The sequence below is a fragment of the Egretta garzetta genome, unplaced genomic scaffold (assembly GCF_000687185.1).
Source record: "Egretta garzetta isolate BGI_Z169 unplaced genomic scaffold, ASM68718v1 scaffold161, whole genome shotgun sequence".
NCBI lineage: Eukaryota > Metazoa > Chordata > Aves > Pelecaniformes > Ardeidae > Egretta > Egretta garzetta.
In genome coordinates, this window is record NW_009258754.1 from 863,712 (window position 1) to 888,771 (window position 25,060).

General features: G+C 38.3%; 1 protein-coding gene across 1 annotated transcript in view; it reads left to right on the plus strand.

The window, feature by feature from the left end:
* Positions 1-4,462: 4,462 nt before the first annotated feature.
* CUL3 (cullin 3) overlaps positions 4,463-25,060 on the plus strand; it is a 58,274-nt gene continuing 37,676 nt past the window's right edge. Inside the window, exons 1-2 of the mRNA XM_009649119.2 lie at positions 4,463-4,516; positions 18,933-19,130. Of these exons, the coding sequence (XP_009647414.1) occupies positions 18,933-19,130 (198 nt within the window). The 5' untranslated portion in view covers positions 4,463-4,516. The remainder of the gene's footprint in view (positions 4,517-18,932; positions 19,131-25,060) is intronic.

The following is a 25,060-nucleotide window of genomic DNA, read 5'->3' on the forward strand; positions in this document are numbered from 1 at the left end:
GGCCTCGGGCACCCCCGTGTGAGTCGCGGGGGGGAACGTGCGGGAACTGCATCTCGGGGGAGCCGCGGTACCTGCCGCACGGCGAGTGGGAGGTGGAGGAACTGGTCCCCGCGATTATCGCCTCCCTCATCAGTCAAGCACATCAATTATGAAAATCCACGTACGGCATGGGGGGGCTGGTTTCTTTGTTTTCAAGGGAAAGGGCTCAAAGAAGGAGTCGAAGGTTATACGCCTACATCAACAAAATTAGTTAACCCCGGAAGGAGGGGGGTATTTATTTATGTCTTCTGGAGAGTTTCCTCTTGGTGAATTTATTTCACTCGCTGCTCCGTAAAAGAGGCTATAAGTCGTATGATTATAAGATTTAGGTGGCATAATGCCAGCTGTACAGAAGACGTTACTGTAAACACCCAGACATAGGTAACTTTCATGCATGTTCGGTAGAGCCATAAGCATGCCATCCCTTTGAGTTACAGAGGGGAATGAGCCAGATTATTAATTTATACTGCTATAAAGCTTGTTGTGTTTTGACAGTTGGTTCAATTAAAGCTTACAACAGAATAACAAGTACAGTACTATTAATGGCATTGAGGAACGAGAGAAATAGAAAAGCTGCAGGCTGCCAGAGGATTGCCAGGAAGTGTGTATGTGTTCATTGGTGTATATGTTAAAGAGAAGATACTTAGTTGAGTCACTGGCTTTTAAGGTTTAGCGTTAACTTTTTGATGCTATGTCTGATCCCAGCAGGCAGTAGTGTGGAACTAATGTACCTTGCCTTTATAGAGAAACTGGACGTACCTGTTTATCTTACTTCACTGGCAAGGAATATATCAATACATCTGCTTCATCAAAACTCTTGCTGATGAAATTGGAGAGTTCTTTATATTCTCAGCAGCTGGCTTAATCATAGCAATCAGATTTATACTGTTTTCCTCTCACTCTTTCCTCTAATTTTAATTATTGACAGTTGCATTTAGTGGTAAAAGTCAAAAGAAAAAAATGGGCTATGAAATTATGAATTTTAGCCAGTGAAAGGTTTTTGGTCTCCCAAGTTGCATTTATTTCTTTAAACAGCCTTTTTCAAGAATCTCAATTTTGTTAGCATGTGTTTGATTATAGGAATAAAGAAGACGACTTACTGTAACATGGACAGTTTCCTACTAACAAGTAGTAGGAAAACCTGTACAAAAATAAACCGTGGCAAAACCAGTATGTATATTTTATAACAAACTGCACCAAAAATACAGCAGTCTTTTAATCTGATAAACAGATTCATGTATTCCAACCATGAATATGTAGATATGGGTCAGCCAGCAAAGGCAGACTTAACAATGGGATAAAGTTTAGTTTGTGTTTTACTTTTTTCACCACTTTTGTAAATGAGCGTATGAAATTAGTTTGGGGGGTGATGAATGCTCGTACAGAGCCCTGGTCTTACATGAAGTTAAACTGTCATCAGGCTTTTTTCTTCTGTTTCAGAACAGAACTTCTAGCATTGTCTTTCTTTTCAGTTGCTTAAAGAATGTCTAGGTTAAAAGTTTAAAAAAAATATCTTCTCCCTAAAATAATGCAATAAGTACATAGGCTTCAAGGCCTACAGATCTTAAATGTTTGGTGACATCTGTTGACTACAGTTTTTCAGGTGTTCCCTTCAATAGATTTTCTTTTCTAGGACATTTTGTTGACAATCCTGCCGATAAAGCACTTATAGCAAAGAAGCATATACTTGGTTGAGAGATTTGGAGGGGTTTCTCTTTCATTGCAGAAAGGAATCACTATAGTTCATGTAAAAATCTTAGCGCAGCTTTTGTGAAGGCCTAAGTGGTTGTATAGCTTTGGTCCTGCAAATAGTGCCAGTGACTGCAGTGGGATTATTCATGTCAGTGAGGTTGCATATTTAGGAAGTGCACTATTTGTACTTCAGCTACCGATCTTCACTCTTTTATCTCAAATTTGGTGGTTCTGCTCTTCAATTCTGAATTAAGAGTGCTTCCAGAGGTGACTTCGTAGGCTGCTTCAATTTGTCTTATTGATCATCTTTCCTCAGCAGGTCTACCTGTTTTAGATCACTTTGCTGCTTGCATGGAGGTAGCAATTTACTATTATATTAGCCTAGAAGTAGCCAAATTGGACAGGTAAAGTTCCTAGAACATACTGATGTTATGGTAACTCCCTCCATGTAGGTTCTGTCTCTTTAATATTTTAATAATATTTTTGATATTTGTTATTGTTATGTTTTACAGTAGCTGAAGGCAAGGAGAAATAGTAATTTGCAAAATATTACTACTCCAAAGTTTTGTTTTTCTGCCTTAATAGAAATGAAGTAGAAATTGGCCAAAGCATTTGAAAACCACCAATGTTGTACCTAGAGATCATAATGTTTTGGAATTAGTTTTATTCTAGATGCCTTCTTTATCATTTCTTTTAATTAGTGGCAGATTATCTGTCATCTCTAAGGTGTCCACTAATATTTGCTAGCTCCTGGTATGTGCTCTGATGTGCTTTTTCTTACCTCAATGGCAATGACTTTGAGTATGGGATGTACTGTTTTGCTGAAGTGGGTGGTAATCAAAAGTAGTTGAGGAAAATAATTTTCTGTACATTTAACCAATTTTTCTGTTTGCAATAGAAAAAATGCATTTCTTTTCCTAATTTAAAACCTAACTTATTAAATAGAAGTTTCTTGTGTTCTCTTGTTGGGCTTGACTTAAAGACAGTGATAATCTTTGCATCAGAAGTAGTCCAGATGAGGATGCATTCTTTTTTGAGACTTCAGACTTGGGTTTTTTTCTTAAATCTAGAAAGAATAATAGAAATAAATTTTTATGAAAGTTTACTGTATATTCAGTAGAGCAAACTGATGAGGTTAAGCTTGTGCAGTTAAGTAGCCTTCTGTACCACTGTAGGAGACTTCCATTGTGCTACTTTCAATAACCACTTATGGTACTTCTAACACCTTCATAAGATATAGCTGTTCTCTATTTGTATAAGGTGCTACTCCACATGCCATCTGGATACATTAAAGCGAGACATGAAGTCGTGTAAGAGGGCTTTTGAGTGAGTGTATGTTCTTTTTTTCCAGTGATCTTTAAACTTTCTTGTTTCAAATTCGTACACGCTGCAAGAATTAGGAATATGTTGTAGTTGGACACTAAAAATAACAAAATAATTTCTGAAATGTTGAGTAGTTATGAGCGATGTAAGTTGGATACAGTTTGTAAGTATTTTTTTTAATTACTTGGAGGAGCGCAGTAGTATTTTTGTTGAATATACAGTACGTGCGTAATGCGAAAATACAAGTTTGATGCTCCTACAAAGCATTAATTAATTGCACCTGTTTTGGAGAATTGTTGGAGTTGTTTTCTTCCCTTCCTTGGTTTAGTTTAAAGTACTCTTAGGGTCTCAAATTGGCTCTCATTGCTTAAGTCTCAGTGAGCCTGTTACTGCTGGCTAAAGGCATACTTTGAAAGCTCTCAAACAAGCTTGCAGAAATCTAATTTTAAGATGATTTAGCTGATCTGTGAGAAGTGGTGCCAAAGAATGCTAGATTTGCACTTAAAACTTTTGGAAAGATGTATGTCTGTAATGGAGATCTAGCATGTATAAATTATGTTTCCTGCAAGTGTGTTGAGCTGTTTTGCTGCGACTGTTTAGGTAGTGGAAAACAGTAGCCTTAAATGTGTTTTGATGGAAAAGTTATACAAAGTAAAAAACGCACACGTCTTACAGAAATAAACAGTATGCGAGAATTTGGAAAGCATTTTGGGAATTTATTTTCAAAATTTATACATGTAACATTAAGCTGTGTTGAATAAACTTCTTTGCAAGAACTCATCCTTCTCTCAATGCAATGTGTCGGCTGTCACCATAAAATTGGTTGGACGGATCTTTCTGAAAACCAGCATGACCCAATGTAGGTTATTGGATTTGATCATTATAGTTGGGGGGTGGGGGTGTTGAGTGCTTTTAATCATTTTCATTTCCTGCAGAGCTATCTTTCCTCTCCAAAGCAAGGCTACAAAATAGTTTTGCCAGTTCTGAGAACTGTTCCGGTGGATCAGTGTTACATGGTTACATTATGAATTCTGGAAAGCTTTAGAGAGATCCTACACATACTCTTGTGATAGAATGAGTCTTTCAGGTGTGTGTGTGTATGTATGCTTCACTGATTCATTTTACTTGAAATACTTGTGCCCAAGAAAATGCTCATTTCATCAGGTCTTGTGCAAAAAGGCAGGCAGCCTTTTGTTTCTTTCAGCCCCATTTATCAATTGATGTTACTTCTTCCCCAAAGAAAGTTCTGTAAACTTGGAAGTAAATGGCTTCAACTCTTCCATCAAAAAGTATTAAGGCTCCTATTTTCATTGCCGCTGCTCTTTCTCCTCACATCTAACAGCCACTTGTTTTAGGTTTTGTGTAGGCAGAAGGTTTTGGTTTTTTTTTTCCTCAGGGAGTGCTGACTGCTTCTGTAGTTTGTTTTGAATCTTGGGGAACTGATGATGCAAGTTGAGATGAGGTTTGTTAAATTTATGCTTCAACCTATAATGTATAGATTGATTAATTCAAGAAGTTGATGTAAATTTTGTGTCTGTCTTGAGCATCTTACAGCAGATGGATTGCACAAAACATGTTGAACTGGGGGTAAACTTTTAAGTGTGCAGATTATGAAAGCAATACATATATTTCTGCGTTGGCTTATAACCCACGTCCTGTATCCATGAGTGAATGGAGAGGCATAGAGGATGGGGTGAGGGTAGAACTGGAGGGTGGTTTACTGCAGGCTTTTTCAGCTCTGATTAAAATTATGTAAACCCACAGAGTGCTGCAAGACCACCTGGTTACCTTAATGTTTTACATGGTTGGCTTTGTAAACCTTGATTGCTTTATATTCTCAAACATATTTACAAGACCATGTTAGCTATTAACCCATATAGTCTATACAGTTCACAACTAAAATTTTAGGTGGTTTAAAACCTAGGAATAAAACAGACCAAAAAACTTTTCAGAGGAAAAGGGTGTTGTTTTGGTGTAAGTTACAGAAAAATACAGAAATTAACTGTTCAGTAAACAGCAAATATCTTATGAAGGCCTTCCAGTTTTCACAGTTTATGGATCTTGCCTGGTTTTGAAATTTGCTTTATTTTCATGCAAGAGTATAAAGTAACACCACAAGCATTCTGTTAAGATTTTCATACTGGCTAATTCAATCTGAGTTTTTTCAAGTGGCTTGGTAGGTTTCTCCACCCCTTCATTCTTGTCTTGTATAGTAGTGTGTTATTAAACAGGAATTACTGTTTTTCCTGGTATTGGTAGGTAAAAGAGCTTTATTGGGAGTTGCTATAAACTTGATCACAAGATTTTGGTATTCTACATGAAGAGTTATAATAATAGTAAGTAACATAAACAGAAGCATTTTCTAGAAAAAATTGTTACAGTTTTTCAAATGTTTCTTTTTTAATCTCTTCTGGGCAGGTGTGCATGGCATAAGTGGCAACATTTCTCAGAATTTCAAGTATGTATTCTGCAGTCTTTGGCTTTGATCTGTAGGACAGGTAGTCTTGGTGCAGGTGCTTTTAAATTTGCATCACCACAACTGATCTGCCGTGTCTGATAATCTGTCTGGGTATGGTGAAAACATTTTGTGATAGACTGGGACAGATTTTCTTAAGATCGTTTGATTGTGTCCATTCATAAAATGCACAGTGATTCTGTTACAGTCCAAAATAGGCTCTTGACCTTGTGCCTATGATCACTAGATGTTATCTTTGGTTTCTAGTAGCTATATGTGTGGAAAAACAGCTCTTGAAAAGAAGTGAGCGCCTGTTTCTCATTCTGAGGCAGCTTTTGTGGAAACAAGGAGTAGGAAATACTGTAGTAGAAAACTATAGCATGGCCCAGTATACTTTCTATTACACAACTGTGTTATTTTTCGGATGTTCACTTAAAGCCAGTGGAATTTTTAAATCACTAATGGTTCTTTTGTCAAGGTGCAAGTACTATCAGCAGAAGTAAATATTGTTAGATCACTTAACAAAAGAACTTCCATGTCGACATTTTTAACATACGCATTTTAGGGAGGAAAAAATATCTGAATACAGCAAGGAGGACAAAACTATAATAAACATTTACATTTGGATGGCGCTTGCTGTGAAGTTGCCTACATTCTTTAATTAGTTGCCCATAAAATCAGTGTTTGAGGGCTGAAACTGTCTTGCTTGTAGTTTACATAAGGTATAATAGTATGCACAATGTACGCAGATACGTTCATTTCTTATGCTACATGTAGTCTGAGTACAGGCTGTGCATGTCTGTTTCTTACATTTTGTATGTGAAGAATCTTTATTGAAATAAATATTTTCTTTTTACTTTCACACTGCTTTTGTTTTTAAAGTGTTGGTAGCATCTGAGTGGACCTATTTTTTGATATTATGTATGTGAATGTAATTTCCATGTGTAGCTCTGGATTTGTTTTTCTGTTGCACTTGTTTCAGTGTTAGTCTTGCTCTTCCGGGCACTGCTGATTTATGCACGGTGTATGCACTATATGGTGCAAAAATCCACCAGAGAAAGGTTATTGTCAGCATGCAGCAGTATTGATTATCTGTAAATGTATGAGTGATGTATTAAGTGTATCTTCTTTCCTCTCCCTGAAGTAAGCTGTGGGAAAAAAGATTATCCTCTGTTGGCTTCTGTCTACGATAAAAATTTATCTTTTATTTACTATAAAATTTCTCGAATTGCTATGCTGTTACCACTTTGGAGGAGGAGCTGTCATCAAGCCCCAAAAGCCTTTACAAGCCCTTCTGGCCCCCCTCCCCCTTTCCTTCATCTCCCTCAAATCATTGTGTTTCTTGTTTTGAAATGGCTTCAGGAAATGTGTCTACAATCTGTATAAATTGGTGTGTATGTCACAGATTTCCTCTTTAAATCGTGTTGATTTTTGAACGTTCAATTGTAAAATATTGAACTACTTGTAGGTTAATTGAAGGAAAAAAAAAAAAAGAAACCAGACATAGTTCTTGCGGGATTTGCATTGAAGTTGAGTGGGCAAGGAATGGGCCATTTGTGGTTCACGGAAGCTTTCTGAATCCAGGTCATCAAGGCTGGGAAGTTAATGAACTAATGGATTTTTTTACTTGGAGAGATGGTACCCCTGAGGAGACTCGGTGCCTTCCATAGAAGGTACGGGTGTGCGGAACAGCCTTGTTCTTTTCCCTGGCAGTTCTTAACTGGGATTGAGGCAAGCAGCATCTCGGTTATGCTTTAAAGTAATTATAATGTTAATATTATACAAGTCAACAATATAAAAGATTTGCCAAAAACCCCCATGAATTTGCCTCATTAAATTAAAAAATTAAATTACTTGTAGTGTTGCAATGGTGCTCTTAAAACTAATAGAAGTATCATCACATACTGAATGAAAGTTTTAAACTGTTTTGACTTAGGTTAAAAAAAAAAAAAAGAAATATTTCTGTTGGTTTAGAGTTAGGAGTGATGTGAGTAGCAGGCTGGGGTGTAATAGTACTGCTGCTGCAGATGGTGGCCTGTTGTCTGTTACAGCAGTTTCAGGACAACCTAGTGCACGCTACCTGCAATGTTGCTGTCCTGCACCTGGGTTTTCAAAGGAGATGAAGAGAGTCAGGGGCCTAGATCCCATTGAAATTCGAGAGTTCCAGCAATTCTTAATCTTTGCTAGTAAATCTTGTTAGGTTATAGGTAACCAAACAACTTTCCTTTCTGCTCTTCAGTCTTTAGTAAATTGGAAGTAATTCCAGTGGAAGAGGAACGAGCCACCTTCGTTCTACTGCAGCGTAAGAGCCTGCACGTGGCCAGCTGTCCCAAGTAAGCTGCCTTGAGGAAATCTGCGGTCGAACTTACTTTGTGGTAGTTTGCTCATAGTCACACAGTCCTCAGATTTTGAAAAGCATGCCCTTGGCTGTTCTAAGATTTTATTGCAGTGGAGTGCTAAATGACTTGAATGAGATTTTTAGAATCTGGCCCTTGTTTATAAATAGGGAAAGGTATGCCCAGTAGTTCATAGAATTTTGTGCCACTGTTCCCACTGTCTGGCACTTCACCTTTGACAAGAGCCTGTTTGATAGCTACAGACACACAGCTGAGGTCTTGAAGTGCAGAACTATGATTCACTCTCAGAAATTCAGCTCTTCTTCATTCCATTTCTGCTCTTCTAATGAGGTTCAAATATTTTTTTTAACACCAACTTTGTTTAGGATAGAAACCTTAACACTATTGTATTTCCTTCAGGAACATATTTCCTGCTGTTACAGAAGCCTTTCACAATTTTTTTTCCATAGCTTTAATTTGAGGAAACTTGTCTTAAGATTGCTGCTTCTTAATTGAGTCAGGAGGATTCTGAACTATTCATTAGTCTTCAAAATACTGATAGTAATTTTTATTCTTTGGAGCAGGAGAGAGGAAGTAGGCAGACTTTTTGGTGTCAATGCTTTGTATTTATTCCTCTGTTTCATTCAGAATGGATTTTTTTTGAGTTAAGCAATCCTGACATGATACGCTCTTTTTTTTTTTTTTCTTCCCCCCCCCGGTGTTATTTGCACCTTAAGTAATCAATAGCACTACTGAAATAAGCCAAAACCTTATTTCATGTCTGAAAATGCTTCTGGTACCTTGCAAAGTTAAACATGAAAGATCAGACTTTTTGAAGCGTAAACTTAGATCGAGACTTCAGCTCTGACAGTTTCCAATTTAGTAAGAGAAGTTTCAGAAGTATAGGCAGTTCTTCCTTACTGTTGTTAGGTTGAAGTGTTCTTAGGAAATAAGTAGTTTCATTATAGGTGCTTTATAATCTTCCTCCATTTTCAGACACTATAGTGACAAGCGCTGTAGAAATGTCATTGAAGGTTTTTAAAAGAACCTTGGTTAATAATACAGGCAACGTCGCTATTTTGGCTGTATAAGCACTTCCATTCTATAGCAGTGGCAACTATCTTTTGAACTAGAACTTCCTATATTTAGCCTCATACCAATTCAGTTATTCTAGAAGCTTGAACAAAAACAGTTAATTGTTATCTTTTAAATACAACTTCTTTTAAAACAAGTTTCATAACCTGATGGCAGAAGCTTGCACCATGGCAGGGGGAGATTTACTCATTTACAGATAATGCCTTTTGGTATTTGAAAAGGCATTTATATTTGTCCACAGATGCTGGGGAAAAAAAAAAGGTAACTTAAAAACTTGGATTATCACAGAATCTGCTATCCTCTTTGGGCAAAGCGTGTAATTCTAGGATAAAGTCCCTAGTGTAATTATTAGCATATTTGAAAGTTTATGTTGCGAAGAAGTTAATTTTGGTCAGCTTTGTTTTTCCCCAGTATCCAACCCTGCTGGAGGACAACATCCTTCAGTCCTTTCTGGCTAAAACATTTGTGTGTTTCAAGGGGTTTGGGTCTAGTGGAAAATAAATAGTAAGACAGATGAGTGTGTAAGAGGCAGAGTTAAGCTTTGTATAAGTGATCTTGGATGCAGTATTTACTGACTTCTGTTATCCTGCATTGTCACGTAGCTTACTGATACAGTTTTTGTACAGAACCTTAAAGACTGGTCTGTGTGAATCCGTATATACCAATAAGTGAATGAAAAATGAGGCTGGTGAGCTGTCATTCATTTTTCATTGCCCTGCTCAGACAAGTAATATTCTGCTTTTATCTGTATTAATGAGGGTTCTGTTCTTATCTGTATTAATGAGAGTGACTGTTTGAAGGTACGTTTTGTAAGTTGAGCATCATAAATTGCAAATTGAACCCATAAGTTGGTTTTTAGACAGTTTAACACAGTTTGTGGACCCTTAATGGGTGGGCAGGAGAAGAAAAAGGTAGGTGAGGGTTGTCCACGGACTTAAATGTGTTCTGCTAGAGTCTGCATCTCTAAGAGAAAAATTGAAAGAATTGGCAAATCAGAGTCCCAGTGGTATTGGAGAGTAGTGAATACACATGGACCTTATTTTGAACGAAATAGATGCTGTTACATACTATGCTTTTGCTATTTAATACTGACTAAATATGTTGTCTTTTACAGTTGAGATATGTGAATACTTTTTATGAAAGACTGTTGACCTTAGTCCTTGTGTACATGATGCATTCTTACAGCTGCTCATTAGTAACAAATATTTAGTATGAGGTAGTGTTGGGAAAGTGTGCGAAGATCTGTAAATGGAAAGATGTCTATGTTCACAGAATCAGCACTGTGTAATTTTGTGTTTCAGTTTGTATTTATTTGTCTCCCTCTCCAGATTGTCTCCATTATTTTTGCATTTTTTTTTAAAGAAATGAAACAAAAAGGTTTAGATTAGCTTTTGCCTTGTGTTTGTTCAGTAACTGATGGCTGCTCAAATTTACATTGCTCATAGTCACAGTTCAGATAAAACAGGTGTTTGGGAGGAGTTGTTTTTCTCATTTTTGCCCTTTCCTCCAGGATATTATGTTCCACAGACTTGCAAGATCGAAGTTGAGGAGGGGCATTTGGGAAAAATGAAGAAATTGTATTAAATAAAAATTTAAATCTAGAATAACTGAGGTATGTCGGCAGTCCAGGATTAGTCTTGTTCTTCCGACTCTGTTCCTAAAATATGAAAGAAAACTGAGTCTCTGATATTTCTTTAAATTTGTTCAGTCTCCTAAATGTGTCAAAACTGTTGCTGCAGTATGACATTTTCTATTAATGACTTGTTTTAAACTTTTCATATAGAGTGTTAAATTGCTCTTGTGTGGTGAAGCTCCTGTCAGGTCTACCTGTAATGCAGACAAATGTTACTTTTTGAGAGGAGGAGCAAATCTTTTTTCCTGAGCTCTAGGTTTAGTAGAAAAGGCAGTTCTTAGAGGATATTACAGTTGGCTGGAAAGCTTATAAAAACCAGCCAACCAAACCCCTTCCTTTTCAAGCCCCCACCCCAAAACAGCACACACTTTGTGGTGAGACCAGCAGCGCTCTGAGATGATGAGTTGGAGGTAGACCAAATCTGGCAATCACTACACAGGAGGTACAACTCCATCTTTTAAAGAACAAACAATTTTTAGTCTACTTTACCTCTTAAGCTCTGTGCTGGCAGAATAGTTTTTCATTGCTGCAGAACCCATTTAAGCAGAGTGCAGAAGGAAAGGGTTTTGCCTAAAAACCTGCAGCTCTTGGGTGTTTCAATTGACAAAGAACATTCCCTTTCTTGACTTAATTGCACCTTCTGCTTGCTTCTGCTGAGTAAAGCCTGACAGAGCTGGGAAGGAGAGGTGGCTACTGCGATTCCTGCATCTCTACTGCTGACTGAGTATTGTCATGGAGCCCTGCGTGTTCTACAGAGGCTCGAGCCTTTTTTGGGGTCAGACTAGAGTTGATTTTTCTATTGGCCTTTATGGGATTTCTCTCAGCACTGGTTACTCATCTCATCTTCTGAGCCTGGAATGGAGCACTGTGCAGGCCATGAATGTTCCTTGCAGGAGGAATCTGGAGAAGTTTAGTGTAGACATTGCCCACCCAAACAAGGGTAAGACTTGAAGGTCATGGGGTGCGTGAAGAACAAAACACAGATACTAAAAATATTTAATGTTGTAAATGGTAACTGGCAGGTGCCATAAGCAAACTATAGACATAGATTTCCCCCCCACTACACACACCCCTCTGAGGGAGTGTAATAGTGTAGTAGGCATTTCCTGACACTCCTAGGAGATGTGGATAATACTGGATCGTCATCTCCAGTTGTTGTTATAGGTCACCAAGGAGCAAAAGCCTAGTTATTAGGACCACTTTTGGTAGCGCATCACTATAACTTCCTGTGACTCTCAGCGGATGGCCGAAGTGTAGTAGCAGCCCACATGCAGGAGAACAGCAGTAGGTCAGGGTGCCCCTTACTTTCTTCATGCTGCTCCTCTTAGCTTCCAGGCATGTTTTTTGGTGTGTAACAGTCAACCTATTTAGATAACGCTAGTGAGGAATTTTGTGCCTGGTGGTTTTGGTTGTTCAGAGGTCAGTTGTTTTTATTTATGAGTGTGTGTGTTACGGAGTTGCTTGCTTCTTGACATACTGATGTTTCCTAGGCAATAAGGTATAGACAATGTATCCTCTTACATGCTCATTGCTACACAGCAATGAAAACTTCAAAATTCAGAGAAGTGTGAATATTGAGCTCTCCATTTGTCATTAATAAGAGTACATTATATCTGGTCTGTAGTTGAAGAATATGTAGTTCCATATCTTAATATGCCATTTTTCAAAGATATTCTTGGAGCAAACACTAGACAATATCTCTCTGTCTTTGCAAGTTCTTGTCTTAAATTAACAATATTGGAAGGGTTTATAAAAATTCAAGCAGTGATTAGGTTCTGAGGAAGGCAATGTGCTGCTCTTGCCCTTTTCTGGATAACCTCAGCCAAGCTTCATCCGGAGTGAAGGATCTGGGCTAAAGATGCTGACTTACTGTGTAACAGGCTTTAATAGCATCTTGATGAATGCCCTGTCTTGAAATGGAAGTGAAGGCTTGGTTTTGACAGCCTCCCTTGCCTCTTGCTGTGGGTCAGGACCCCTGTGGTGGCAGTTTTAGATGGCAGCAGTCAGCCCCTGCTCAATTTTGTCTGCTGAGGGATAGGAAATGGGGGAGTGAGAACAGGCTGCAATTACTAGGTGCAAATGTTTATTTCCGGAGCTGCTAACTAACTTTAATTGTCACTATCCACTCACTTCCTTCAAGGTAGAGAGCGTAAACACTTGCATGCTGTAATTTCAATTGGTTCTCACTCTGGTCCTCTGGGGTATTAGACCTAAAGGATGCCATGGAAAGGAATGAGGCAGGAATGAGGTGATGGTTGCGTTTTTTGAAAATTTTGAGAAACTTTCCTCTGCAGTAATCATTTCCAAATTGATCTGTTTCACCTGGTGGTGTGTAGAATCATGATAAGCACTCTACATCTAGCCTGTAGAAAAAAATGAGTAGTAATGTTTGTGACTCTTTTTAAAGTAAAAATGCCCTGCAAGTGTGTTCACAGTCTGTTAAAACTTCTGAGAATTAACAGTGGCCTGTTTGGTCTAAGGTCTTAGTGAGAACTTTATAGAGCTTGTCTAGAAACTTCTTCTGCAAGAAGGATGAGAAGCTGTGCCTAGTCGCTGGTCTTGTGAGTAGTAGTTCAGGTGCCTCCTGTTTCTGCAGCTTGTTAAACCTCTGTGGGTACTCCTACTGAGATTCTGTAGGACATGTTCCTCTTCCTCACCTCTTTTCTTAATCAACTCTCGTTTAAGAAGACTAAGTAGCTACTGCCAATAAAAGTAAGCTGGTGTAAACTGTCAAGAATTCTAACTCCCTCCCCCTAAATTGTATAGAAAGGAAATTACGCCCCAAAGCATTTATTTCTATGCAAAGTAATCTGGATTTCCATCAGTAGATCTGTTTGATGTTCTGTGTGAATCTAGGAGTTACGGTGTTGTTCTTTGACTGTAGTTGGAGTAAACTAGGGAACAGATGTCTGGTTCCAGTGGTGACCACAAGCATTTTGTTGCTCAACTTTGTTATCCTGTGATGTGTTTCGGTTGGAAGACTGATAGTAGCTGCTTTAATAGGTCACACTTACTCAGAGAGCCCTGGTTTTCTTGCTTCCTTGGTGTACAGCTGTAATGTGTACCCCCAATCACAGACTGGTTGAGGTTGGAAGGCACCTCTGGAGGTCATCTTGTCCAACCCCCCTGGTTCAAGCAGGGTCACCTAGAGCCAGTTGCTCAGGACCATATCCAGATGGCTTTTGAATATCTCCAAGGATGGAGACTCTGCAACCTCTCTGGGCAACCTGTGCCAGTGCTTGGTCACTGTCACAGTAAAAAAAGTTTTCCTGATGTTCAGAGGGAGTCTCCTGTGTTTCAGTTTGTGCCCATTGCCACTGGTCCTGTCGTGGGACACCACAGAAAAGAGGCTGGCTCCCTCTTCTGCGCACCCTCCCTTTAGGTATTTATATACATTGATTTGATCTCCCTGAGGCTTCTCTAAGCTAAACAGGTCTGACTTTCCCAGCCTTTGCTCGTATGAGACGTGCTTCTGTCAGTTATCTCAGTGGCACTTCACTGGACTCTCCAGTATGACCATGTCTCTCTCATACTGGGAAGCCCAGACCTGGACACGCGACTCCACAAGTGTCTCACCAGTGTTGAGTAGAGTCCTTGACCTGGTAGCATCACTCCTCCAAATGCAGCCCAGGATACCAGTAACCTTCTTTGCCTCAAAGGCTTTTGTCAGCTTGACGTCCACCACGAGCCCCTGGTTCTTTTCTGCCAAGTGGCTTTCCAGGCAGTTGGCCCCAGCATGTACTAAAGCATGGGGTTGTTCCTCCCCATGGACGGGATGTTGCGCTCCCCATTGAACTGTCTGGCTATAAAGGGGATGATAATATCTTGTATGAAGTTACATGTTAATACCAAAACTACTGGAGTTTAGCTGTTTGCCCCTTTTGATTTAAGGAATGCTGATAAAGTTATTCAAAAGAGGTGGTGTCTGTAGTGTTAGCTCCTAGGATAGAGATGCTGAGAAGGGTATTCGGGACTGCTACTGGCTTTACCTGCTGGTGTCATGCTCTTCAGGTGATAATAGCAGTAGATTGCTGACAGTGATTTTTATTCAGTCTTGGAGATTTTAATAGGATAGACAAACATTGTTAAAGCAAGGGCTTGCTTAAAAAAAAAAATCCTGCACTGCAGTACTGTGGAATAAAGGACCTTTTGAGTTCTTTGCAGCCTTTTTTTTTTTTTTGTGAAATGATTGCACTTCCATGTACACTGATATTTTAGTCTGTAATGTCCTCAAGATGTACTTCTGCTACACTTTGAGTTCAGATGTTTGTGTTGAAGTTGCATCTTTGAATCATTAGCATTTGGGCAGCGGTTTGTGGAAGTCTTCCAACTAGCGGCTTCTTATAAACAGCTATTTCTCCTGCCAATGACAGACTTGATCTCTCTGCTGTTCCCCAAGAAAGGTAATGTTCAGATAAACTGGAGTACATGAACACATTTTCTCTCTTTGGACACTGGCTTCTTACTATCTTGGTGAATCTGGGTGTAAACACTGCTGAATTTACTGGGATTTTGCTTCTGGAAGCTTGTCTGAACCTGGGTGGTTTTTTTCCAAAGCACCAGCAGAAGCAATAATCTAGCTTCTGTTTAAATCTGCAAGAATAGAAGGCACAAGCGAGGCAGCTGTGTTCCAACTGTGGAGTTCACTTTTAAAATACAACCATTAGAAGAAATCTGGAAATGAGCATGTAAAAACATTTGGGCTCTGATCCTATATTCATATTTGTGGAAGCGGATCGCTTACAGGCTTTGTTATTGATAGAGATCTAGACAGTTGCATAAATCTTCACTGTTGGGTCAGACTGGGGGATTAGGATCACAGTTCTCTAACAGTGTTTTTAGAGTTGCTTTTGTACAGAATTCTGAAATATGCCAAAATGTTCTAGTAGCATCACAAACTTATGTATTGCTTAGTTGTTTAAATCTGTGTACAAGCCTGACTTAAGGAAGGGGGATGAAAAGAGATGAACCTGTGAGTTAAATAATCTGAGGGTAGGTTTAGTCATTGCAATTCTTATATAACTTTGAGGATAATGATACAGGAAGACCTCTTCTGTTCAAAAGCTAAACAACTTCTGAGCAGTGAAGAGGAAATAATAAATTTCTGCTAAAGCTTTACTGCAGTGACTTACTACCCAATACAGTGGAGTTATTTAAAGTATTAGGAGTCTTCGCTTTGTTAGGAAACACCGCTGCAAACAAGCTAGCTATAATAGATCTTTTTTGGAAGACAGTGCTCTTCTAACTCGGTATCCTAGAACTTTAGCAAACCTGTTCCCACAAAACCTCACAGATACTAATCTAAAGTAAGTAAGTAGCAGAATAGGAAGCTTCACGGAGAAGCAGAGTCCTTCATGCTTAATCTTAAAAGGTAATAGGATAAGTTTATAATACTGTTTCAAATATTTCTGTATATTTATTCCATGGAGATATGTACTCCTTAAAATTACCTTTTATGGCTCTTTCTTGTGCTTCCAGAGCAGCTCGTGGTGTGTCAATCGTTAAGTGGCAGAAAGCTCTGTGTTCACATTTGTGTTCAGTGAGTTTGGAGCAAATAATGTTACAATCATTCCTTCCATTTTTTATAGCATTTGGATTAAAAGTAGAATAATTAAACAGTTCACTTTTAGCTTTTTCTTGAACAGATCTGAATTATTAGATGTACTGCTTATCTGTAACATACAGAAATGTTTACCAGCTGACCAACCCAGAAGCAGCAATGCTGTAATACCCCTTCAAACTAGTGGCTGGTGATTTGCCTGTTTTATACAGATCATACTCTTTTTAAAATACAGTGAGCAATTAAATTGCAGTTGAGATAAAAAGATTGTCGTGTTGGCTGGGAGATTTTTGATTAGCAAGGGGAGAAAATGGCATTGGGAAGTGTTAGTTTGAGTCTATGCTTTCTTTGAAAACAATTTTTTTTTTTTTAAAGAAAAACTGAAAAGCTCTTACTTGGATTGCTGTCTGCAAGTCTAAATGGTTGCCTTCATTATCAGTACTTGTAAAATTGCTTGTTCAGGAAGGCTTTGGAAAATAATTTCCCTGAAGAGGCACCAATGTAGCAAATGCAAATTAAAAAGAAAATAACTGACCTTTCAATATTACACATAGCAGAATAAGCAAAAAGCACAGGGATGACTTTCCACCATTTCTCTGTTACTTTGAGGTTTTAGGAGATAGGGAGCTAAGAACTTTTGAATGTTTGTGGGTTTTTTTGATTTTAGATATACAATGATGTATCTCTGAAGTTTTGAGTACATGTGGATTAGTAGGGTAGTGGATCTGGTATCAGGAGAGTGGGAAAAGTACCAATAAGATTATTTTTGTCATTTAAAAAGTCTGTATTTAACCAGAATGCCAAAAGACAAGGAAGATGGAGGAGTATGTGTCTTGTTTTGATTTTGTTCAGCAGCCCATTCCTTCCCAAGGCAGTGAATGGCTTATCTTTATTATGAGCTGTGCTTTTATTTATAATGCCTAGAAAACTTGATATTTTGAAATGGCATGCAAAAATTGTGTTTGATTGATTACAAATGCAGGCAAATCTAGTCTTCCATGTCTTTATTCACTTAATGTTTTTTGGGTGGAAGGGGAGGGAGAAGAGAGGTAGACCAGGGCTGGTCATGATTTTCCTCTATAATGTTATACCATACTGGGAATAGCCTTTTTCTTTAGATGTAAAATGCTAGGTTAGTTCCTTTTTGTATAAACTGAGCTTAACTTTAAACATTGCATTTTAAATTTGGTCCAATTAAAAAGTGGGGTTTTTCAGTGGGGTGATGAAACTTGGCTAGATCACAAACTTTAAACAATACTGACAGTTGATGTTTTGTTGCTACACTTATTTGCCATCCTAGATACTGCTTTATCTATAAAGCATATTTTGAAGCACCTTTGCATTGGTAAAGCACAGTTGTAAACTAATTCACACTAAGCAGAAATTGGTTTGCTGTTATATTGAGACTATTTCTTAGAAGAGTTTCTCTCTTTCTCTGAATCTTTCTTTATTGCTGTATATCGTGGTTTAACCCTGGCTGGCAACTCAGCACCATGCAGCCACTTGCTCACTCCCCCCACAATGGGACGGGGGAGAGAATCAGAAGAGAAAAGTGAGAAAACTCGTGGGTTGAGTGACAGTTTAAGAGGTAAAGCAAAAGCCACATACAAGCAAAGCAAACCAAGGAATTCATTCACTGCTTCCCACCGGCAGGCAGGTGCTCAGCCACCCCCAGGACAGCAGGGCTCCGTCACACATAACGGTGACTTGGGAAGACAAACGCCATCATTCTGAATGTCCCCCCCTTCCTTTTTCTTCCCCTAGCTTATATACTGAGCATGACGTCATATGGTATGGAATAGCTCTTTCATCAGTTGGGGTCAGCTGTCCCAGCTGTGCCCCCTCCCAGCCTCTTGTGCCCCTGGCAAAGCTGAGAAGCCCTTGGCTAGTCTAAGCACTACCCAGCAACAACTAAAACATCAGTGTGTTATCAACATTGTTGTAGTAATAAATGCAAAACATATATATATATATATACCAGCTATTAGGAAGAAAATTAACTCTGTCCCAGCCAAAACCAGGACACTGTATTTTTTATTTGGTGTATTTACTAAAGCATATAGTGTCTGAATAACAGATCAAGCAGATGCATATTCTGCTTAAGGCTTGATGCACATTCTGTAGCAAGTTCTTTAACCATATTTGTGCAATGGAAATATGTTCATATGTTAATTTTGGACATTTGTGGGGTTTTTCAACAACGCCTATAAGTATTTAAATTGTAGGCACATAATTCTTTGGCCATTGCTGTAAATAAAAATACAGCATTGGTACATTGCTGTAAATAAAGAAGGCCTACTTAGCCCAAGCAGATGACTATGTAAGTTGGCTAACTCTGTGTCACACATTATTATCTTTTATTGTACAAGTTGATCTGGGGTCTGATTAAGCAGATTGGTGTTGCAGTACGATTTATGAGGTACCAAGTAGCGTGTCAGCATGGGAGGAAAGTTACCCGACTATCATTGTTAACACTGTGGAGGAAGAGTAGGGAAGAGACTCATGTCCGTGATTACCTGCTTTCCCACCTGCACAGGCTCTGGAGTTGGGGTCTGTGGATTTGCAGGAGAAAAGCATTAAACTTTTAAAAATTATAATTTTCATAAATATTTCTTGAAATCCCTACTAGTTTTATAAATACTGTTTTTCTTTTAATAAAGTTTGAGAAACCTTGTGGTAATGGAACCAACAAAATGTGGCAGAAGCAACTGCTGCCTCTGGAGTTAAAACTTCTGAAGATAACTTTCTGTGGTGATCTTTCTTGATTCTAATCAATAATGTACTGTTTTATTTTTACAGATGACTATGGATGAGAAATATGTGAACAGCATTTGGGATCTTCTAAAAAATGCTATCCAAGAGATCCAGCGTAAGAACAATAGTGGTCTTAGTTTTGAAGAGCTGTATAGGAATGCATATACAATGGTGTTGCATAAACATGGCGAAAAACTCTACACTGGACTAAGAGAAGTGGTCACTGAGCATCTAATAAACAAGGTAGGTCATTTTATGAATTAAAATTGAAGTATCTTATATGAAAGAATTCTGAATAGTTATTTAAATGACTACAAAAAATCTAAATTTATTATGTTACTATGTTGCTTTGTGTTGAAATTGTATTGCTACCGTCAAAAATGGTAGCTTAAAGCTAACATCAAGCTTAAACAACTTCATATTCCAGATACTGTTTGTTGTAAGTTATTGATGAAGGGCAGACCGTAGGAAGCATTTGAAGGGGTATTAGCAGGAAACAACTTTTGCTGAAGTGTAACTGTTGAGAGATGGGAATTTTTTTAAAAAGGTTTGTGACTTTTTGGTGGCATTTTGTGACTTTCTCAGAACAAATTTTGGGTTGTTTTTTGGTCAGTTTTTTCATTTGTGGAACAAAATACCAATGTAAGAACCTGTTTGTTATGGGCTAATGAACTAATTCACAAGTTAATGAGAGAGTTGTGCTAGGATTATGCTATTTAAAGAGGCAGTAGGCAATGTATAAAAACATCAGCTCAGCAACAACAAAAGTCCTGAACAGTCTGCATTCTATCATTTCAGCCTTTTCAAAGTCATGTAATTCAGTCAAAATGACATGCAGAAACTCCTTGTTTCTTAAGATGTGTCATCTGAGAAGACAGCTCTTCACATCTCGTGTTACACCATAGAACCACCTCTTCATTCTTTATGAGGAAAGTTTAGGGTTGATTAATAAGTACTTAATTGAAAAAAAAGTTAAAGCTCACTTTTCATTAATCTAGATAATATTTAGTGGTGATAGGATCCTAAGTTTAGGGAAGATCCCTTACTTCTTGCAGTAACTTCCATAGCTGCCTATCTTTGAAGAGAGATACATGTCTGCTTTGATCCCTTATACTGGCTGTGGGTCCAGATGGAGTATCAGATTTTTATCCCGTTATTAAACCATTTGAAAAGGAAAGTCATACACCGTCATGTGTCTTGGATGATTACTTCTGGCTGAATTACAGAGGGTGGATGGGAGGTTTAAATAGAAATAATGCATAATGCTTAGGGAGCTTTTTGCACGTTCTAACTGGACTTACTGCTGTGGCAGAGAAGTGTTTTCTTTTCTAAAATCTTAGTTTTCGAAGGTGTGGTTCAGACAAGTATATTCTAAAACTGCTTTGAATATGGGGCGCTTTTACTGTTTGCACGAGAGGAAATATCCTGTATAAAGTGGCTAAATAATTTATGGCTCTATCCTATAGTTGTAGCACATCTGTGGCTCTGAAACACTTCTGTTTTCATAATCTGTGTATTCATAATCTGTACTATTCATATAAAATGTGGCAAATGGCTGAGGCTTTTTGTGCCTTTTTCTTGTTTATGCCTATGTTTACAGTCTGTACTTAATAATAATTATGACACTAAACTTTTATCCTTCCTAGGCTTTAGTTTATCCTGATTTAATTTGAGGAAAGCTTCTTATCTTTGTTTCTAGCTATTCTGCATATTAAAAATTATCCATATGTAAAATTAATTATTCTGAAGTGCTGATTGTGGCAAACTGACAAAAGAGCAGAAGATCCTGTGAGTTTGTACTGTCACTGTGCTGGCCAAGAGGGTTGCGCAGTTACCAGTGTAGAGAAATGCCTTTCTGACACTTAATGCTGATGCTTTAAAAAAAAAAAAAATCTTTTCCAGTGATCTAGTATTCTGATCTGTAACGTGATTAATCAAATTATATCTATGTGTATGGGTAACATAAAAATAGATGACCAAAAGTTTTTCAAATAAAAATGCTAACTACTGAGTTTTAGGAGTTAAATGCTGTAAAGGTAAAATGGCTAAATTATTCAGATGTCTGATGATGCCGTCCTATAAATTAAACAATCCCAGGAAAAGATTAAAAAAAAGAAAATGTGACTTCCGTCAAAAAGTTCTTAACAATAAAGAAAACTTGTGTAGGCTCAAAGCTACTTCTTGTCCTTTTTGGTGGTTTGCTTAAGGATGTCATGTTGAGGCAGTTATAGATAGAAGTATGGAAGATATAGTACCTTGTTTATTCAGAATAGGATCAGTTCTATAATGGCATCTTATGATGTGCCATTAGAACTTGTAAGACAGATAAAAAGAAGTTTTTGTTTAACCTCACACTTCACGTAACAGAAATTTTAGAGGAATTTTGTACTTCCAGTGTCTCTTTCCAAGAGCAGTTATCTGTTAAATGTTAAGTAGCTGATTAACAATAAATGCTCTCATCACAAGTCTTTGTAAACTTCTATTCAGAGAATCAATGGTGGATGCTAGAGTTTAGAAGAGGAGGATTTTGCCAACTGAAATGTTGTTCATTAAATCTGTTAACTTTTATCAAAATGAAAATGTGTAGAAATGAATAGATTTTAGTAAAGGGCTATGCTCAGTTCAGGCAGTGCTTCTGAGAAGCCAAACCCAAATTTTTAATTGTTAGAATCCTTGAAACAGAATTGCCATTTGCTGTCCGCATCTGCTGGTTGTCTTTCTACAAAAAAAATTACATTCCTATAGTATTTCAGCCATGCTGGTTAATTAAGAATAGGTGAAGAAACTAGGTAGAGGCAATGTATTTGTTCAGATGTTTTTACAAATAGTTTTCAAGCTTGGAAAGTGAAAGTTTCTATTTTTGGTGTGGCACAGTTAAGAGCTATATTTATGCTTTATGCTTATATAATTGCTAGATGAAAATTGTGCATACTCAGCATTTTTACTAGAAAGAAGCCAAACACTTTAAAAAAGAAAATTATTTATCTTCTCAATGAGAAAACACAATACTGTGTGCTGTCTTTACAGCCTGTTTAATTGTAAATAAAATAAGTGCAAACATGATCAATATGAGTTATGAGCATGCAAGCAAGTTACTATAAAGTATGCTTAGTTTTGAACTTGCAGACCCTAATGGCTTGTAGTTAGTTACCAGGTTCTAGCTGCTTGCTGAAGGCAGTAAGAAGCCAGGTAGCTTACTCTGTATCACAGACAGCAGTCAGCTGTCTTTAACTACCTGGTTTTTACTACAGGGTTAAGGTTGTGCTAAAAGTTTTCTTTGCCTGTGTATTGAAATCATTATTAAAGTGTAGTACATGTAGAATTGAATTTACAACTACCATTGAATAAAAAGTACTGAAACATTTCATCTTAATTCAAGCATTTAATTCTTGTGCAGCTGGTACTTCATTGATTTCTCCATTTCTTGTCCTTTGGCAATCTTGTAGTTTGATGTGGACATTCTTCCTTCACTCTTCTCAAGCCTTGCCTGTTACTTCTTCACACATATATTGTAAAAGTGTTTTTAAAAAACAAACACACAAAGCTTAGTTTACAGCTCTTGAAGTTTAAAAGTTTGCAGGATAATATTTTTAGTTCCTTTCATTGTTATGAATGCTTCATAGTCTAGTGAAATCTAAACCCATGACATGCAGCATACCATACACGTTTTGTAACTTGTGTGTGTGAGACAAAGGAATTGATTGATTTGTTGGCCAAGCCCAATACAGTTTTGTTGGTTTTTCTGTGCAGTGTACGTCCGTGATCAGACGTGTAAAGGACTGTCCTGAACTTAAATGGGCTGAAACGTGCTGGTCTGGGGAGATAGCAGAGCATTACTGGAAAGGAAGAGACGCTCGGAATATTCTCACATCCTATAAGATCTCTTGATCCTACCAAACTCTACTATCTGTTGCTGGCATGCCAGAATGCATTATGACTTGGTCTTTGCTGATACAACTGGTGGAGTTCCGTAGTGATAGTGCGTGCTATTTCATCATAATAGTAAAGGCAGGCACGCAAGAAAGCCTTTGATTAAGGGGGTCACAGAGCCTGCCGCTGTGGCAGTGGATATGCACTCGGTGCAGAGGGTATGGGGTGAAGGAAGTGTATCTACTCTTGGGCTTATAAAAATATGTCTAGGATCCTTGGCAAGCTTTACAGTTTGCTATTGTGGTGTCTCAGAGAGAAGATAGGACTCTCCTACAGGAAGTTTGAAATGAATTCCATAATGTCTATGAAATAGGGAAGAATGATATGAGGAGTTGTGTAGGAGGCAAAACTTAGTGAGCATTAGGGTGTACTGTAAGCCTGACTGACAATGTGTGAAGCGTTATCTGCCTTTATCTTTCCTTAATGATGTTTTAAGATGATCTTGTGCAAGTCTGCAATTATATGGAGGGCAAAAGGATGTAAGGGAATTGCCAGAAAGTAAATGCAATTCAGAATTATCTATATTCATCAGTGGTTTCCTTTTTTTCTTTTGGCAAAAGGATAGCAGCTGCAGGGGTGAACTGACTTTTCTGGTAAAGTCATAGTTAATCTGTTAACTTAGTTGGAACTCTTAAGATTTTAGAATACTGTCTTTTGCACTACATGAACTTTTGTAGATGATGAAGAAACTCCATAATAAAAGTTCTGAGACCTTGAGGCCGTAGTTCAAAAAGTGCTGTTCCATACCACTGTTCCCCATAGAAGGTTCTGGCTGTCCGTGCAGTAGTGGAAATTATATAATTGAACTATTTGTGCTGCTGCGTCATGCCAGGCGCTGTAAGAGAGAAAATACTAGGCCATAAGTCTGCTTTGTGTACACTTAATAGAGAGTTATTTAAAGGTATTGAAATCTTATGCCAACAAACTGTTCCTAAGAGTTTGGTGGGGGAGGGTGCTATATTTCCTTAAGAGCTATATCCAGTGTAAAATATAGTTGAGCCTGAAGCTATATACAAGATTTCATCCTTGCAAATATAAGAAGACCTTACGTAGATTACGAAGCTGCTAATTTATTTTTGAGACTATATGGACAGTCCTATTTAAGCAGGGTATGCCTGCCAATTTACTGCATAACTGCAAAGATGGTCATAGAAATCACTACAAGCTCAACTAATTGAAAGTAACATTCTGCTGATAAAAATTTATGAGAGTGAAATTTTCTTCAGGCTTTGGAAGAACAGCAGCTCTGAAGGGCCTCCTTCTTTAGAGAACAGTGTGGATGTCCAGGTGGTTGTACTGCAAATCATTTATTCCACCAAAGTGGTTTGACTCTGCATCTTTGCATGGCTAAGATCTTTTGTGCATTATAGTAGTTTTCCTGTAATATTGCTGTATTTGTGGCCCATACAAGTAATGCTTGTTAACTAGACAGATGGTGTAAGCAATAGTTTGGTTGACTTTTGTAGCAACTAAAAGGACAGTTTCCCAAACCTGTATGCAGCTTAAAATAAATCTAGCAGAATGTCATTGAGAAGCTTCACAGAGAGACTTTTTGAGTAGTTTTTGTGTACAGCACCCATTCCTGGATTTAAAACACACTTCCAGAAGCCACATGGCATACTGTATGGAGCAGAGGTGGCACATATCTGGCATTCCCATGTCTGCTTGGAAGCAAGTTGGCATTGCTACCTGGTGACAAGCACCCCCTTTTGCTACCAGTTGGTATGTGATTTGTCACTGGCTGATCTAGTAGGATTATGCATTGAGGACAACTTCTTAAGCCAGGTAATAGACACCCCTACCCAAGAGGATGCGATACTGGACCTGATGGTCACCAATGCAAGCAAGCTCGTCAGAGATGTCAAGATTGGAGGCAGCCTGGGCTGCAGCGATCATGCGCTGGTAGAGCTCACGATCCTGAAAAATGATCCGAGGGCTGGAGCACCTCTCCTATGAGGACAGGCTGAGGGAGTTGGGCTTGTTCAGCCTGGAGAAGAGAAGGCTGCAGGGAGACCTGATTGCGGCCTTTCAGTACCTAAAGGGGGCCTATAGGAAAGATGGGGAAAATGTTTTTAGTAGGGCCAGCTGTGACAGGACAAGGGGTAATGGTTTTAAACTAAACCAGGGTAGGTTTAGACTGGATATAAGAAATTCTTTACAATGAGGGTGGTGAAACACTGGAACAGGTTGCCCAGAGAGGTGGTGGAGGCCCCATCCCTGGAAACATTCAAGGCCAGGTTGGA